General features: G+C 36.7%; 2 protein-coding genes across 2 annotated transcripts; both read right to left on the bottom strand.

Moving 5' to 3' along the window:
• Nucleotides 1-2580: 2580 nt before the first annotated feature.
• LOC108215827 (uncharacterized) lies at nucleotides 2581-9204 on the bottom strand. The gene is made up of 8 exons (XM_017388414.2): nucleotides 8976-9204; nucleotides 8551-8715; nucleotides 8196-8450; nucleotides 7312-7346; nucleotides 7136-7231; nucleotides 6726-6870; nucleotides 6035-6648; nucleotides 2581-5783 (listed from the first exon to the last, which is right to left on the bottom strand). Exons 1-8 carry the CDS (start codon nucleotides 9070-9072, stop codon nucleotides 2727-2729), a joined length of 4464 nt encoding a protein of 1487 aa, XP_017243903.1. The 5' UTR covers nucleotides 9073-9204; the 3' UTR covers nucleotides 2581-2726.
• Nucleotides 9205-11377: 2173 nt separating this feature from the next.
• On the bottom strand, nucleotides 11378-14367 carry LOC108215614 (PWWP domain-containing protein 5). Its single transcript, XM_017388128.2, has 2 exons — nucleotides 14206-14367; nucleotides 11378-14045 (listed from the first exon to the last, which is right to left on the bottom strand). The coding sequence occupies exon 2, from the start codon at nucleotides 14032-14034 to the stop codon at nucleotides 11494-11496; it is 2541 nt and encodes an 846-aa protein (XP_017243617.1). The 5' UTR covers nucleotides 14035-14045; nucleotides 14206-14367; the 3' UTR covers nucleotides 11378-11493.
• Between the last annotated feature and the right edge of the window lie 286 nt (nucleotides 14368-14653).

Below are 14653 nucleotides of genomic sequence, written 5' to 3' on the forward strand. Positions count from 1 at the left end.
GCTCGATAAAAGCTCGGCTCGGTTCGTTAAGAACTCGAGCTCGAGCTCGAACACATAAATGTGCTCGTTAAGAAAACGAGCTTGAGCCGAGCTTTTAGTGAGCTGAGCTCGGCTCGTTAAACCTCGAAAAAAATGCAATATTTTTTATAATACATACCCTTTTTAACGGCTAATATATTAATAATAATTAAGAAAATACTTATACAATCCTGAACAAATTGAGTCTTTTACACAGCCTTGACATCCACTGCAAGTCTGCAACTACAAATCTCCGCAACAATAGAAATACTACCAGACTGCTAGAATGTGGAAAAACCACTTAGGGTATATAAATTATATATACCATGCTTAAACAAGTGGAATAAGTTTTGATGCCATTACAAAAACAAATAAAGGCATAGACAAAAACTCCATAGCAAGTTGCAGCAACAGGTTGGTCTACTCCAGAACTTGATCGACCTCTGCATTTTCAAAGTCAAACAAATTAACAAGCAAAATACAAATTATGTGGCAGAATACATAGACAAGTACATGACATGAAAATCTTTTTCCTAAGAATGAAACTTTAAATGACCTGTACATGCTTGTTTTTCAGAAATGACCTGGACTTTTGCCTTGCTACTAGTAAATTGATTACTTGCATGACCAGATGCAGAAGCCAAGGATTTTGATCAAGTAAACTTGCAGAAGGTCAAGTAGAGATTTGACTAGTACCGTCAAATAGTATTTAATTCTGAATTAGCGTTTTGAATTTTTTAAAAATATTTTTCATCGATCGAACCTTATAGATGTCAACATATATATAATTAAGTGGTGTAATTAAAGTTTTGGAAAAAAAATAATTTTATTTGATTTGCTATTTTAACAATCAAGTAGAGATTTGACTAGTACCCATAATTGGTGTTTAATCCTGAATTAGTGTTTTGATTTTTGTAAAAATATTTTTCATTGATCCAACCGTATGGATGTTAACATTTATGTATTTTAGTGATGTAACCAAAGTTTTGGGAAATATTAATTTTATCTGGTTTGCTATTTTAACAGTCAAGTGGAAGCTTGACTAGTACCACTAACTAGTGTTTAAACCTAATTTAGTGTTTCGATTTTTTTTAAAATATTTTTCATAGAATCAACCGTATCGATGTTAGCATATATACATTTTAGTGAAATACCCAAAATTTCAAAAAAAAAATAAAATTATTTGCTTTGCGATTTTAACAGTCAAATAGCGATTTGACCAGATTTTTTTTGGCTCGGCTCGGCTCGTATTTGTTCGTAAACAAGCTCGTGTTCGGCTCGTTAGTTAAAGCTCAATTTTTGTTCGATAAGAAAGCTCGGCTCGGCTCGTTGAACAACAATGCCTGGATCCAAACAAAGTACATATCTATTATCTGTGTTTGGAGGGACAAACAAAACAATGAAGATAAGCTTCTGGTAGAAGGGCAAAAAAATGCACTCGAGACTTCTATCAGCTCACAAAATTGAGCTTCGCAAAAATTAAATAATAGCCAGCATATTTAAGGTGTTGTATTTGGGTTCAGATAATATAATTGTCTATATTTTGGAAAACATTATTTTTGTAGTATTTGATGTCATTGTAAATAGATTAAATCATTTCGATGTGTATAATTTTGCTAGACGTTTAGCATATATCGGCTTCGCTAAAGATAAATTGAAATATTAGAGAAAAGTTAAACAACGTCTGAATATTTATACATACATCATAACTTTTAAGTTTTAACTTTGCTGTTAGTGAAGGTTTCCTTTTCTTATTAGATATTACTGACCCAAGAGACTACGGGCACACCTGATTACAATTACAATCCGCGCAAGCTAGCCATGCAGACTTGATTTCTTGATTATCTGCTATCAGGGCCGGTTTTGAGGGAGTGCAACAAGTGCAACAGCACAGGGCCCATGAAAATTTAGGGCCCCAATCTATTACTGGTATACTCATGACAAATATAATATAATATTAATATCTCTTTAAGTTTTACTATTATTTTATTTAAACACTAATTTAAGTCTCTTTAATTTTTATCATTATTTTTACCATTATTTTTACCATTATTTAAGTCATATTTAAGTCTAACTACTTAAAAAAAACAATTTTTCAGTTGTAGTAGTCTAATTTTGTTTATGATATCATGTTATTTTAAATATTTTAAAATTTTGTTTTGTTATTTGGAAGAGCCTCATTCTTAAAGTTAGTACAGGGCCTCAAAAAAGTCCCAAACGGCCCTGTCTGCTATCACTTTGGCCTAAAGCACTCTTATACAGGTGTACTTTACAAAGACAAAGGATAAGTCGAACTAAAAGTTGGCAACGGATTGTCTGTCGACAAGTGCGAGACAGAAGGATCAGCTGGGAAACAATTTGGTGGAAACAATTTGGTGGAAAATATCAGGTGCCTGTGTAAAAATTCATGTTGAACGTAATTTTATACAGTAAGAGTTTAATTTCTCAGGTCGAGGTGCAAACTCGCATGTTTGTGTTTCATACAGTACACAGTAAAGGTCAAGATGAGAATATGTGAACGTATATACGGTAAGAGCACCAAGTATAATAAGGTACACTCCAACTCAAAATCGAACTGCAAGTAGATTTAGAAAATTGTGATCCGGACACAGTATAAAAAGTTCATATTCTCAATTAAAGATATAAACCGTTTAAAATAGACAAAGATGAAACAAATGTACGTAATTGGAGACCAGAGAGATCTAATATCATATAATGAAAAGCAGATTTTCATTATTTTCCTCATCGGACATATTAGCCCATTCTGCGCTCTGATGTTTTCTGATTTTCACATCCTCAGCCATGCCACAATTAGATCTGTCTGTTTCACTGAGAATTTCTGGAGATACACCAGGAGAAGCACTTTGCCCAAATGGTACAGGAGAATCGGCTTTTTGACCTTCAAGCTCAATGTTTGTACTTGTCAATGTTATTTTAGACCATGGCTTCCCACTTCCCATGTTTGGACTCCTCGCCTCAGAAGACTCATTAGTGTTTAATTTCCAAGGATCCCCGTTGCCTTCCATTAAAGCACTCAGTGATTCTTGAGATGGTTCTGGAGTAGGTTTTGGAGTATGCAACACTGTGGCACCTACTGTTGCCTTCTCCCCGGCTAAAAACTCTCCTTTCTTCAAGCTCCCGACTGTATTACAACTTGCAGCTCCGGTTTTGGGCAAACCAGTTGGGAGGCACAGTTCCTGCTCTGGAGACAAACCAAAACCATTTTTTTGAAATGGTTCAGGAAAATAAGAATTTTGACCTTCAAGCTCAATGTTTGTACTTGTCAATGCCATTTCTGAACATGGAATTCTAGTTACCTCAACTGAACTCATCACCTCAGAAGATATGTCTAAGCTTAACAAACTCCTATGGTTACCATGGTCCTTCATTAAATCCCCTGTTGATTCTTGCGATAGTTCTGAAGTTGCAGATTCTAACTTTTCCAGGGCTGTGTTTGCACCTTCAGGTGTCTTGGTCCCAACAGGACTCCTTCCTTCTGCTTTCTTTGAGCTCCCAACTGGGCTATGAATTGCATTTCTGATTTTGGGCAAACCAGTTGGTTGGCCAGGAGACATGCCAAAAGAAGCACTTTCGTGAAACAGTTGAGGAGAATCAGCTTTTTGACTTTCAAGCTCACTTTTTGTACTTGCCAATTTAATTTCTGAACATGGATTTCTGGCTGCCTCGACTGAATTTGTAACCTCAGACGATATGTCCACACTTAACACACTCCTATGATCACCAAGGCCCTTCATTAACTCCCCTGTTGATTCTTGCAGTGTTTCTGGAGTTGCAGACTCTGACTTATCCAGCACTGTGTTTGCACCTTCAGTTGTCTGGGTCCCAGTTGGAGTATTTCCTTCTGCTTTCTTCAAGATCCCAACTGGGCTATGTCTTGGAGCTTTGATTTTGGGCGAACCAGTTGATAGGCACGATTGATGCTCTGGAGACATGCCAAAAGAAGCACTTTCATGAGACAGTTTAGGAGAATCAACTTTTTGACCTTCAAGCTCTTTGTTTGTAATTGTCGATATCATTTCCGAACATGGCTCTCTGGTTACATCATCTGAACTCGTCATCTCAGAAGATATGTCTATACTTACTATATTAATATGATCACCATGGTCCATTAACTCCCTTGATAATTCTTGAGATTGTTCTGGAGTAGCAGATTCTGACTTATCCAGCACTGCAATTGCACCTTCTGCTTTCTTCCCAACTGGGCTATGAATTGAAGCTCCGGTTTTGGGCAAACAAGTTGGTAAGCACAATTGCTGCTCTGGAGACATGCCAAAAGAAGCATTATCTTGACCCAGTTTGGAAGGATCAGATATTTGACCTTCAAGCTCAATGTTTGTGCTCGTCACCTCAGAAGATATGCCCATACTTACCAAATTCCTATGCTTACCATGGTCCTTTACTGAATCCCTTGATAATTCTTGAGAGGCTTCTGAAGCAGCAGATTCTGACTCATACAGCACTGCATTTGCACCTTCTGTTGTCTTTTCACTAGTTGGAATCTTGCCTTCTGCTTTCTTCGAGCTCCCAACTGGGCTATCAATTGCAGCTCTGAGTTTGGGCGAACAAATTGGTAAGTGCGATTGAGATTGCTCTTGAGACAGACCAGAAAAGGCACTCTCTGGAAATGGTACCGCAGAATCAGAATTTTGATCTTCAAACTCAATGTTTGCACTTGCAAATGTCATTTCAGGCCATGGCTTTCCAGTGCCCTTGTTGAAACTCCTAATCCCAGAAGATAAATTAGGACTCGATACACTTTTAGAATCACCATGGCATGTCATATCCCTTGATGATTCTTGAGATGGTGTTGGAGAAGCAGGTATGGAAGTATCCAGCACTGCAATTGCAATTGATGTTGCCTTCTCCCCAGTCATAATCTTTTCTTCTTTCTTCGAGCTCCCAACGGGATTACTAATTAAAGCTTCAGTATTGGGCAAAACAATTGGTAAGCATGACTGAGATTTTTCTGGAGACAGGCCAACAGAAGCACTTCCTTGAAATGGTTTTAGAGAATTCAAATTCTGACTTTCAACCTCAGTGTTAATACTTGTCAAAGTCATTTTTGACCACAGCTTTCCAGTTCCCTCATCTAAACTCCTCGCCTCAGAAGATATGTCCGGACCTAATGAACTCCTATGATTACCATGGACCTTCATCGTTAGAGCCCTCAGTGGTTCTGGATCAGCAGCATTTGGAGTATCCAGCACTGTGTTTGCACCTGCTGTTGCCTTTTTCCCAGCTAAAATACTCCCTTCTATTTTCGAGCTCGGAGATGAGCTTTGAATTCCAGCTATGATTTTGGGCAAACCAGCTGGTAAGTGTAACTGAGTTTGCTCTGAAGACATACCAGAAGAAGCACTTTCTTGAAATGCTTTAGGAGAGTTAGATTGTTGACCTGGAAGCTCAATTTTTGTACTTGTCATTTCAAGCCATGGCTTTCCAGTTCCCTTGTTTGAACTCCCCACCTCAGAAGATATGTTAAGACTTGATACACTCTTCGAATCACCATGGCCTTCCATCGAAGCCCTCGATGATTCTTGAGATGGTCTTGGAGAAGCTGATTTTATAGTATTCAACACTGTGTTTGCACCTGATATTGTCTTTTTCCCAGATGGCATATTTCCTTCTGCTTTCTTCGACCTCCCAACTGGGCTACGGATTGCAGCTCCGATTTTGGGCAAACCAGTTGGTACGCGCAATTGGGATTCCCTGCATGCATTGGGAGTATGGACCATAGATTTGGCCTGTGCAGCATCAAAAACATATACTAGCATTATTTCAGGAAACATTGCTCAATGAAGCATGTTGTGCTATTCAGAGTAATGTAATTTGAATTTTTTTAATGCAAACTTTATACCAGAAGCTAAGCATGAAAAACAATATACTTTTGTTTCTTTAAAATTATACCAATTGACAAGTATTGGCAATTTACTGCCCTGGACAAATAACATCCAATACGATTGCAAGAGCACAAAATTTCAGCAAGTAAACTTACTCCATCAAAGAACCCAATTTTTGGAGACGGCATTCGAAGTCCAGAGGGTTTCATCATAAGGGATCGGGAAACCACCTTGGTTTGTGCATTATTTATCTTCATATCTTGACTAGGAGATTCTTTGAACTGGTTCAGAATCCCGTCTAAGATGCCATCATTTGACTGAACATCAGAACACATAATAGAAGGGGTTTCACTATCCATGGATCTGCGGGAACTATTGGTATCAATGCTTGTTCTTGATGACGCTGAAGACCATTCACTTATAGAACTAGAAGGTGATATGCTTGATGAAATCTTAGACGATGTCAACGTAGCTGGCAGACCGGATTTACTAGGTGCCTTTCTACTCAATGGAATCTTTGATGAAGCTTGAATAATAGGTTTGGAGGGTTTTTTTGTAGTTCCCGATATAGATGTAGATTTCTGAATCTTCTCAGTGAAAGTACTGTTAGAATTGTTACTCGAGCTAGAAGATCTTCCTACCTCCTTCTTAGCAGCATTAGAAGAAGCCAAGCCTGGTGCTTTCTGAAGTGATGCAGGCCTAGACACACTTCTTCGCGGATTATCCAACCCAGTTGTTACAGGAACATGAACTTGTACTTTACCTCCAACTGTCACAATTATTCGGTTCATGTCAGCAGGATAAGTTGAAAGTAAATACATCTATATTTTTGAAAGCCAGATATACCTTTCGACTTGTTAGTTTCGGTTTTAATACGGTTGGCCCCTAAAACAGCCCTTTTGGTTGTTACTGCTGGCATAGCTTCCGGCTTGGGGATGACTTTTGGCAATTGAGGAAGTGATGAACTGGATTTTCCATTGCGAAAACCAGCCTTTATCAAATCAAGATATAATCACTATGTTAGTAGAAGCCAAAGAAAACCGTATCTGCGTCTTACAATTACAAAAATGATGTAGCATCTTTCAATATAAGTATAAGGAGATTTCCAATTTCATGTCAAGTATTTGCATATCCTAAAACAATAAAGAAGTGTATGATCTACACAGGAAACCTGACCAATTTAAATGTACAACGTGACTCATTTGCAAACATAACACAATTACCATGTATACATTCAGCTAACTTATGAGTTATACCTGTTTAACTAATGCAGAACTGGAATCCTTCTTTGAAATCCTTGCAGATCCTAGCATTCCGCGACTTTGCCTAATAGAAGTAACATTTGTTGCAATCTGAAAGTCCAAAAAAGAGATATTTCAGATGAATAAGCATATGGAAACTTCTAGTACAGTCTTCTAGTAACTGAACTTACCCCATTTCTTGAAGTGATGTCCTCCTTCTTAACAGCTGTGAGCAAAGCACTATATTAAAATCAATTTTCAGGAGATATAACACTACAAATTGCACAAATTAACAGAAAATCAATAATGAAGAGCATCTTCCAGTTACATATTGCAATAATTTTCACAAAATTTCAGTGGTTGATCAGGACATCTGATAACAATCTTAGCATTATTGATCCAGCACATCATGTTCAATATTGACAAATAATGCTACATAAACGTCTAGTCATATAGCACACTTCAGAGTGAGCTCTCTCAGGTACGTGATCCGCACACAAGAGTCCCACTTAAAATATTTAATACCAGTAGATGCCAGTATCCCAAAGTCAATGAAACTTAAGACCAAAAGAAGTCCTCGCAAATGGCTGCGTAGCTTATGGCCTTTCGTGCACTACTAAATGTCTGCTAAACATATAGTAGCATAAAGTTATGAAAGAGGGGAGCTAAAACAAGACGCGCAAATTTCATTCATGTGTGATTGGACACAGACACAGTCAATATGTCCTCCGGCCAAAGTGACTAATGCAAGCATTGACTTGGATGCCTGTCAAAGTTAAGAAGAGCACAACAAACATCCTGCCAATAACTATCTTACTAATACAAATGCTAACTTGATTACTTAACATTACAAGTAGTATTTTATTCCTGGGGTACTGAAAATTTTCTAAAGAGGCAAACTGACATCCTATGTGGTGGCCATGGCAACTTTGTGTAACTTGTGACAAGATCAGTTTTAGAATAAACACACATATACATTGCTGACTTGAGGCATATACAATATATGTGGTAATGAGTTCTCAAGTTACTTTAAGTGAGAAGTAATGCCAGACAAAATAATGAGATAGTTACTTACAACGTTTAACCAGTTTATCTGTCTCCTTAGGTGCTGCCTTGCGATTTGATGCTGAGATGCTAGATTTCTGGATTGAAGCTCTGATGTCCTTAAACAATTCATTCTCGAGACTTTCTAGTGCCAAATTATCACTTGCTAAAGTTGAGATTGACTCGGAAGATCTGCTTATATCCTCATCAATCCCAGGTAAAAGTTGCTTCTTGCCCTTTTCCGCCCCATCAATTATGGTTGAAATCTCATCAGCATCCAGAAAACCTAAATTGATCGAAAAATCTCTCAGAACCAAAAGCTTGCACAATCATACTAAATGTAACAATACAAAAACAAAAATCATAAATTTGATTAAAAGTTAAACCTGGACTCTCAAAGAAGGCACTGTTCCACGCCAAACTCTTTCGCAGATTCAACTTTCCTTTTTTCTTCTGAATATCAGGTTCCGTTGTTTCAAGCAGTTGTGGCAATTGTTCACTACACTTACTGTCTGCACTTAAATCTCCTATTGACTCAACGCGTTCCAATTCTACATGATAATTAATAGTAAAATTCAAAGTTATAGAACAATCGAACCCCGATATATATAAAACAAATGTCGATTCAAATGTGGCTTATTAATACTTAAATAAAAAATGTAACATACAGTCTACAAGTACATAGATAGAACAGACATAAACCAAACCAAATTAAACATATCCAGTGTACCCCGCTCGTAGAGACATACATAAATTAGAAAAAGGAAACGATGATGCATCGAAAAATGTGAAATCGAATGAAGGGACAAACCTGAGTGGAGGTGAGTGAGATCAGCAGCATCATCAGCATCGGGGGATATAAGAGAATCGTTTTCGTCGATCAGAGAGAAGCAATCACTCTTTTCCATTGATACACGGATTGATTAATTGATTGATGTGGGAGATTTAAAACACAAATGAGAGTGGGGGCGAGTGAGGAGCGAATTCGAAGATGAGGAAGAGATGAAATGGGAACAAATAGAGAATACCAAATTAAAGGGGCAGAGAGCTGAAATTTGAAAATTTACAAAGGCGGTTCGCCCTCTTTTCTATTTTTTTTTTTTCTTTTTTAACAATCGTAAATCAAAACTAAAAAAAAAATAGTAAATCAAAGACTCGCGGGTGTGTATTGGATTGGGATTTTAAACCATTATTTTCATTCATGAAATCCGAGGGTATACCATTGAAATTGTTTGAAATCAAATTAAATTATGGGGTATGCAATTGGAATTTTAATTTATGCTAAATCTGGTGGTATTCAATTAGGATTTTACATTATACTTTAAAATTTGATGATATTCGGTTGGGATTGTTTAAAATCCATTAAAATCTGATGGTATTCAAATATTGATGGATTTTTTTGGATTTCATAAAATGATAGATTTTGTGGGATTTTCCAATATATTTTAAATTTTTTGAAATTCCACCAAAATCCATGAGATTTTGAAGCATGGGCTAAAATCCTATCAATTCTGCGACTTTTTATCAAGTTCAATTCTTTTCATATTAATAAAACAAAATTTTCATAGTTTATATATTATTTATTATAACTGTTATATAAAATTTCACTAAAAATTAAAGGGCTATTTTTTATAAATAACCAAGCTTAAAAGAATTTTTGCAAATATACTGTCACTTTTTAAAACAAATTGAAAAAAAAAACTATTTTTAAAAAAAAATTGCAAGAATACGGTGGTTGCATATGCAACCATATCTCCAACTGTTAGTAACCATATATGCAACCAGAAATGCAATTTTGAAAAAATCTTTTGAAAATTATATTCACTTTACTTGCATAATAAGTTGTACTCCCTCTGTCCCCCTAGGTTCTTTACCTTGGGGGACGAGAGTTTGACACGCATTTTAATACTTCTAGAAAACATAATTTCGTAATTTATATTTTAATTTTTTTTTGAATAAAAAATTGATATTTGAATTTTTATACACAAAAAGAAAATTTAAAAAATAAGTAATAGACCTATGTTACATAAGAGCCTTAAAATGTGTGTCGAGCAATGGAAAAAACCGTAAAAAAAATGAGAGGGACGGAGGGGGAACTGGCTGTAAAGGCAAAAAACCCTCTTGCGGAGCCATATCTAATATGAATGTTGCAATCTAAAAAGCAACTAAAATTACAAATCAACTCAAAGTAACCAACTAAAATAAACATATCGAACAACCGATCGACGCGCATTCAATTCCTAAAACCCCATACTTTAATTTGAGTTTTTTAGCCGAACTTGCGGTCACGGAGAAAGAACTAGAGCTTTGAATCGGTGTTCAAGAACGAGACGTATCATTTTGATGTGCAGGAAAAAGTTGTGATTTATGACGGGGTTAGGAAAAAGAGGATTCTGAGTTGAACTTCTTCGGGGAAGTTGAAGAATGAGATTGAAACGATGTCGTTTGGAGTGTTCATTTTGATTTTCCAGTAGGTTATTCGGGTGATTTATTTTATAAATGAGTGTGTATAATGACATTGATGGCGTTAATGTGTTGTTTAAGCAACCAAAACATAGATTTTGTGATGGTAGGTGATAACCCCATCAAAACGACATATGCCGCTGAATACAGGAAAGAAAGCATGTGGATAATAATGTTAGTGGTATAAGAGGTGAATATCGTATATCTGCACGATTTTAGAAAAAATAGTATATTTGTAAATAAAATTGAAAAAACTGTATACTTGATAAATTCTCAAATTTCAATCGAACTCTAATTAATTTAAATGATTCACTATAGAGCGAGTAATATATGATAGAATCTTTTACAATACTTAACATATCATACAACAAAATTGTTAGCTATTCTAGAAACTAAGATGTAATACAATACATAAATTGATCTTGACCATGCATTTTACATTATTAAATTTCTTATGAAAATACTTTCAAAACATATAGCCAGTTATATATAATATGAAAACTGAGATTCCTTAAATTGTTATCCAGCATATCATATAATATAATATAATAAGTACCATATATAATATGAAAATTGACACTCCTGAAAATATTAATATAATATAAATAACAATATTTACCCGTCATCAAATATCTCCGGGCTAAGTTACTCGTCACTTATTTCTTTCCTTACTGACAATATTTGAGTAATAAAAAGAACTAGGAATCTAATATTTAATCCAAATAACCAAACTAGATAGAAAACCCAACATCCAAACAAAGAAATAAATCCTACAATTTCAAAGTAATTAACATTTCTACAAAGATGTCACGACAAAGGATTCAACCTAATTACCAAGAAAACAAATTAAAGATGATCTATGCAAATCACTGGGACTCGATCATCACCTGATGCCCCTTCCCTTTATCATTATCAGATGTCACATCTTTTCTCTTCCGCTTCCTCCCCAAATTTGAAGGTTTACGCGGTGAAGGTGAATAGTTTAACTGATATCTAATAAGGGATGCACCAAAAATGCTGAACTTCCCCGGACTGCTGAAGGCACTTTCAGCATCATCACGCCTCTTGAAGACCACTTTTGCACGGTTGCTTTTCTTCAAAATTTCAGTATCCGATTCAATCAAGGGACCATGTCTGCTAAATATCTTGTTCAAGTTTTCTTCTGAAGGAATAGATTCCAAATCACTGAAGTTGAGTATAAATGCAGTAGGACTATCCTTTTCAGGCTCCTCATTAGCATCACTTGGATTCACGTTAGATTGTCCCGCTGCTTCTTCAACATTAGTCATTTCCTTTTCGGTCTCAACTTCATTTAATATATGCTCCCTAGAAATTTTCTGACTGATCATGTTTGTTTGGTATGATGCTTCAACTCCATTGAACCCATCAATGGAATTCTTTGGGTTACAGTTAGTCGACAACTCACTTGTTAACAATTGACTGTTTTCTGGATCCAAGCAAACTGAATTTCTGAAATCAGTGAAAAACCTAATCACTGAAATTAGTTTGTTGCTGCCAACTTCCATTGGACTCCCCGCGACTAAGGATAGATGAAACAACATCTCAGCTACAGGATATTCATTTCCCATGTCAGCTTTTGGAACCTTCTCAAGACCGGAAAATGAAACACCAGAAGACCTGCAATGATTTAGTCCCTCTATTTTCACATGCTGAGATGTGCTTTCACCAGATCTGAGAAATGATACAGACCCTGAAAGTTGGCTTGCAACCTTGCGTATGCGATCTCCAACTTCAAAAAGCTTTTCAGCAGGTGACACGTGAATCTTCCCACTATTCCCTCTTGAGATTGTAGGCCTAGTAGATTCAACCATAAGGCTTTCCTTACCAGCTGGGTATATGTATTTCTCGACAACTTCCTCTTCCACATCATCCTCGTCATCTAGGTAGTCCTCAGGCATCAAGTCTACCATGCACTTCTTTTTCCTGGGACGTAAACCATCCCTAGTGATGTGTTTTTGCTTACTAAAAGAACTATCTTCCACAACAGATTTCCCTTCCCCATCAACGTTTGTAGCTGCAAGTGCATAATCAGTCAATTTACTAAGATCTCTTTCTTTCTCAGATATAAGGAAATCATCACTCTCAAACAAACCACCAAGCATTGTGAAAGAAGGTCGTTGAGCATGGCCTTTGCCTTTCCACCGGTGAAACGCCAACAACTGAGCTCTTGCAGTAACAAATTCCAAACTATTAATTGTATCTAAAGGAGTTGCAGCTATTTCTTTCAAATATTGAACAAGTCCGTCAGGTGCAAAAGAAGCAGCTGTTGAAAAGATGTCTCCACCGACAGTGACACCTTTCTTTTTTCGAATGCCAGCGTTGACAACTTCTTGCGATTCAATTTTAGAAACCAATTCTTTTGGTAAGCAAGAACACGTAAGTTCATACTCCACTCTCCTTGAAACTTCTTCCAAAGCACAACTCACAGCATGAGTATACGATTCCATATTACTTTGTTTCTCCAACTGAGAGAAATACATCCGAAATGGCTTGATACGTGAAGCATCATTCCAGGCAAAACTTTGGTCCCCAAAATAAGCTATCAGGAAGGAGTCTTTCTTTTTGTACTTCAATGCCTTCTTTGATGCACATGAAGGATCATATATCTGGCCAGGCCACCATGGATGACTCGTAACCTTGCCCCAAACAAGATCAGACACATGATAATCACCTTCCTTTTCTATGTGCAAGTCCTCCTTGATTACATCATTTTTTTGGCATCCTTTGTTACTATTTGCTACCTCTTTAATGCATGCCTCTTTCTCTTCAGATGTTACGCCCGGGTTTTCAATCTCAATACTGTTTAACTGAGTGGCGGCATTGTTTACTAAGCCGTCCAAAACAATACTTGGATTCTCCGAGAGATTATTCATCTCATTTACTCTCTCCCCTTCCATACTATTAAATTTTGTTTCCCCAAATGCAGCATCATCCGTGCATAGATTCACAACAAGACTCAGCACATTGTTCCCCCCTTGGAAAGAAGCATCTTCCATATCTACACTGCTATGAACCGCAGCTACACCGTTATTCTTCACACCCAAATCAGTTCTAACCTCAGTTCCTCCTTCCCCAGCTACTCCATTCAAATCCTCCGAGACCATCCCATTCAATTGTTCCCCACCATCACTAGTTTCAGTACCACCACTTTTCAGCACACCCCCCACCTCCGAGTCCACCGCCTTCCCAGACCCAGAAACCCTAATTTCCTCAACCCCACAAACCCTAGCCCCATCAACTCTAATCTGATTACTAGATTGATTGATTAGGGTATCATCAGCCAATGAATTCACCATCCTAGCCGTTCTATTCTCATCAAAATCCTTATTTTCTTCAATGGGCAACAAATCTGAGTTGAGATCGATATCACCGAATTTAACAGACATCAAGTAAAGCCCTAATCAAAACATGCAAAGAACATAAACTGATAAACAAATCATTAACAGAAAGCACACAAAATCAAGACCAAAACAAATATTAACTGAGCAGAACATAGTGTGGAGACAAACAGAAGAACAATTATCTAGTAAGGGGAGAGAAGAGATACAGAAACATACCAGTTGAACCCCAAAAGAGGGCTTTGATAAAATCTAGAGAGATGTAATTGATGTGTGTGGAGTACCCAAAACACAAATAAAGAGGACTGACTATGCGACACGTACGTTGGTTTTACACTCAGCTGTGTCTTTGTAACACATCTTGTCCTTGCACCTGGTCTTAGTTCTAAGTTGAGATTATTACCGTTTTGTAAGCCTCAAGTTTGGCTCATTGGCGGATGAGGACATATACTCTTAAACGTGACAATTGACAACTCGAAGTTCATGATGTGTTGCAGTTTCTAACCCTTCCGTTAAAAATTCCGTTAAAAATAAATATGAGGTGTTAATTCAGGGGCATTTTCGTACTTGCATAATATAACTTCAAAATGTCATTTATAATAATTCGATTTAATATTTAAAAATATTAATTCTTTTATAATAACATACAGTTTTCTAATTAAATAAA

Source organism: Daucus carota, chromosome 4 (genome assembly GCF_001625215.2).
Source record: "Daucus carota subsp. sativus chromosome 4, DH1 v3.0, whole genome shotgun sequence".
In the NCBI taxonomy this organism is placed as follows: Eukaryota; Viridiplantae; Streptophyta; class Magnoliopsida; order Apiales; family Apiaceae; genus Daucus; species Daucus carota.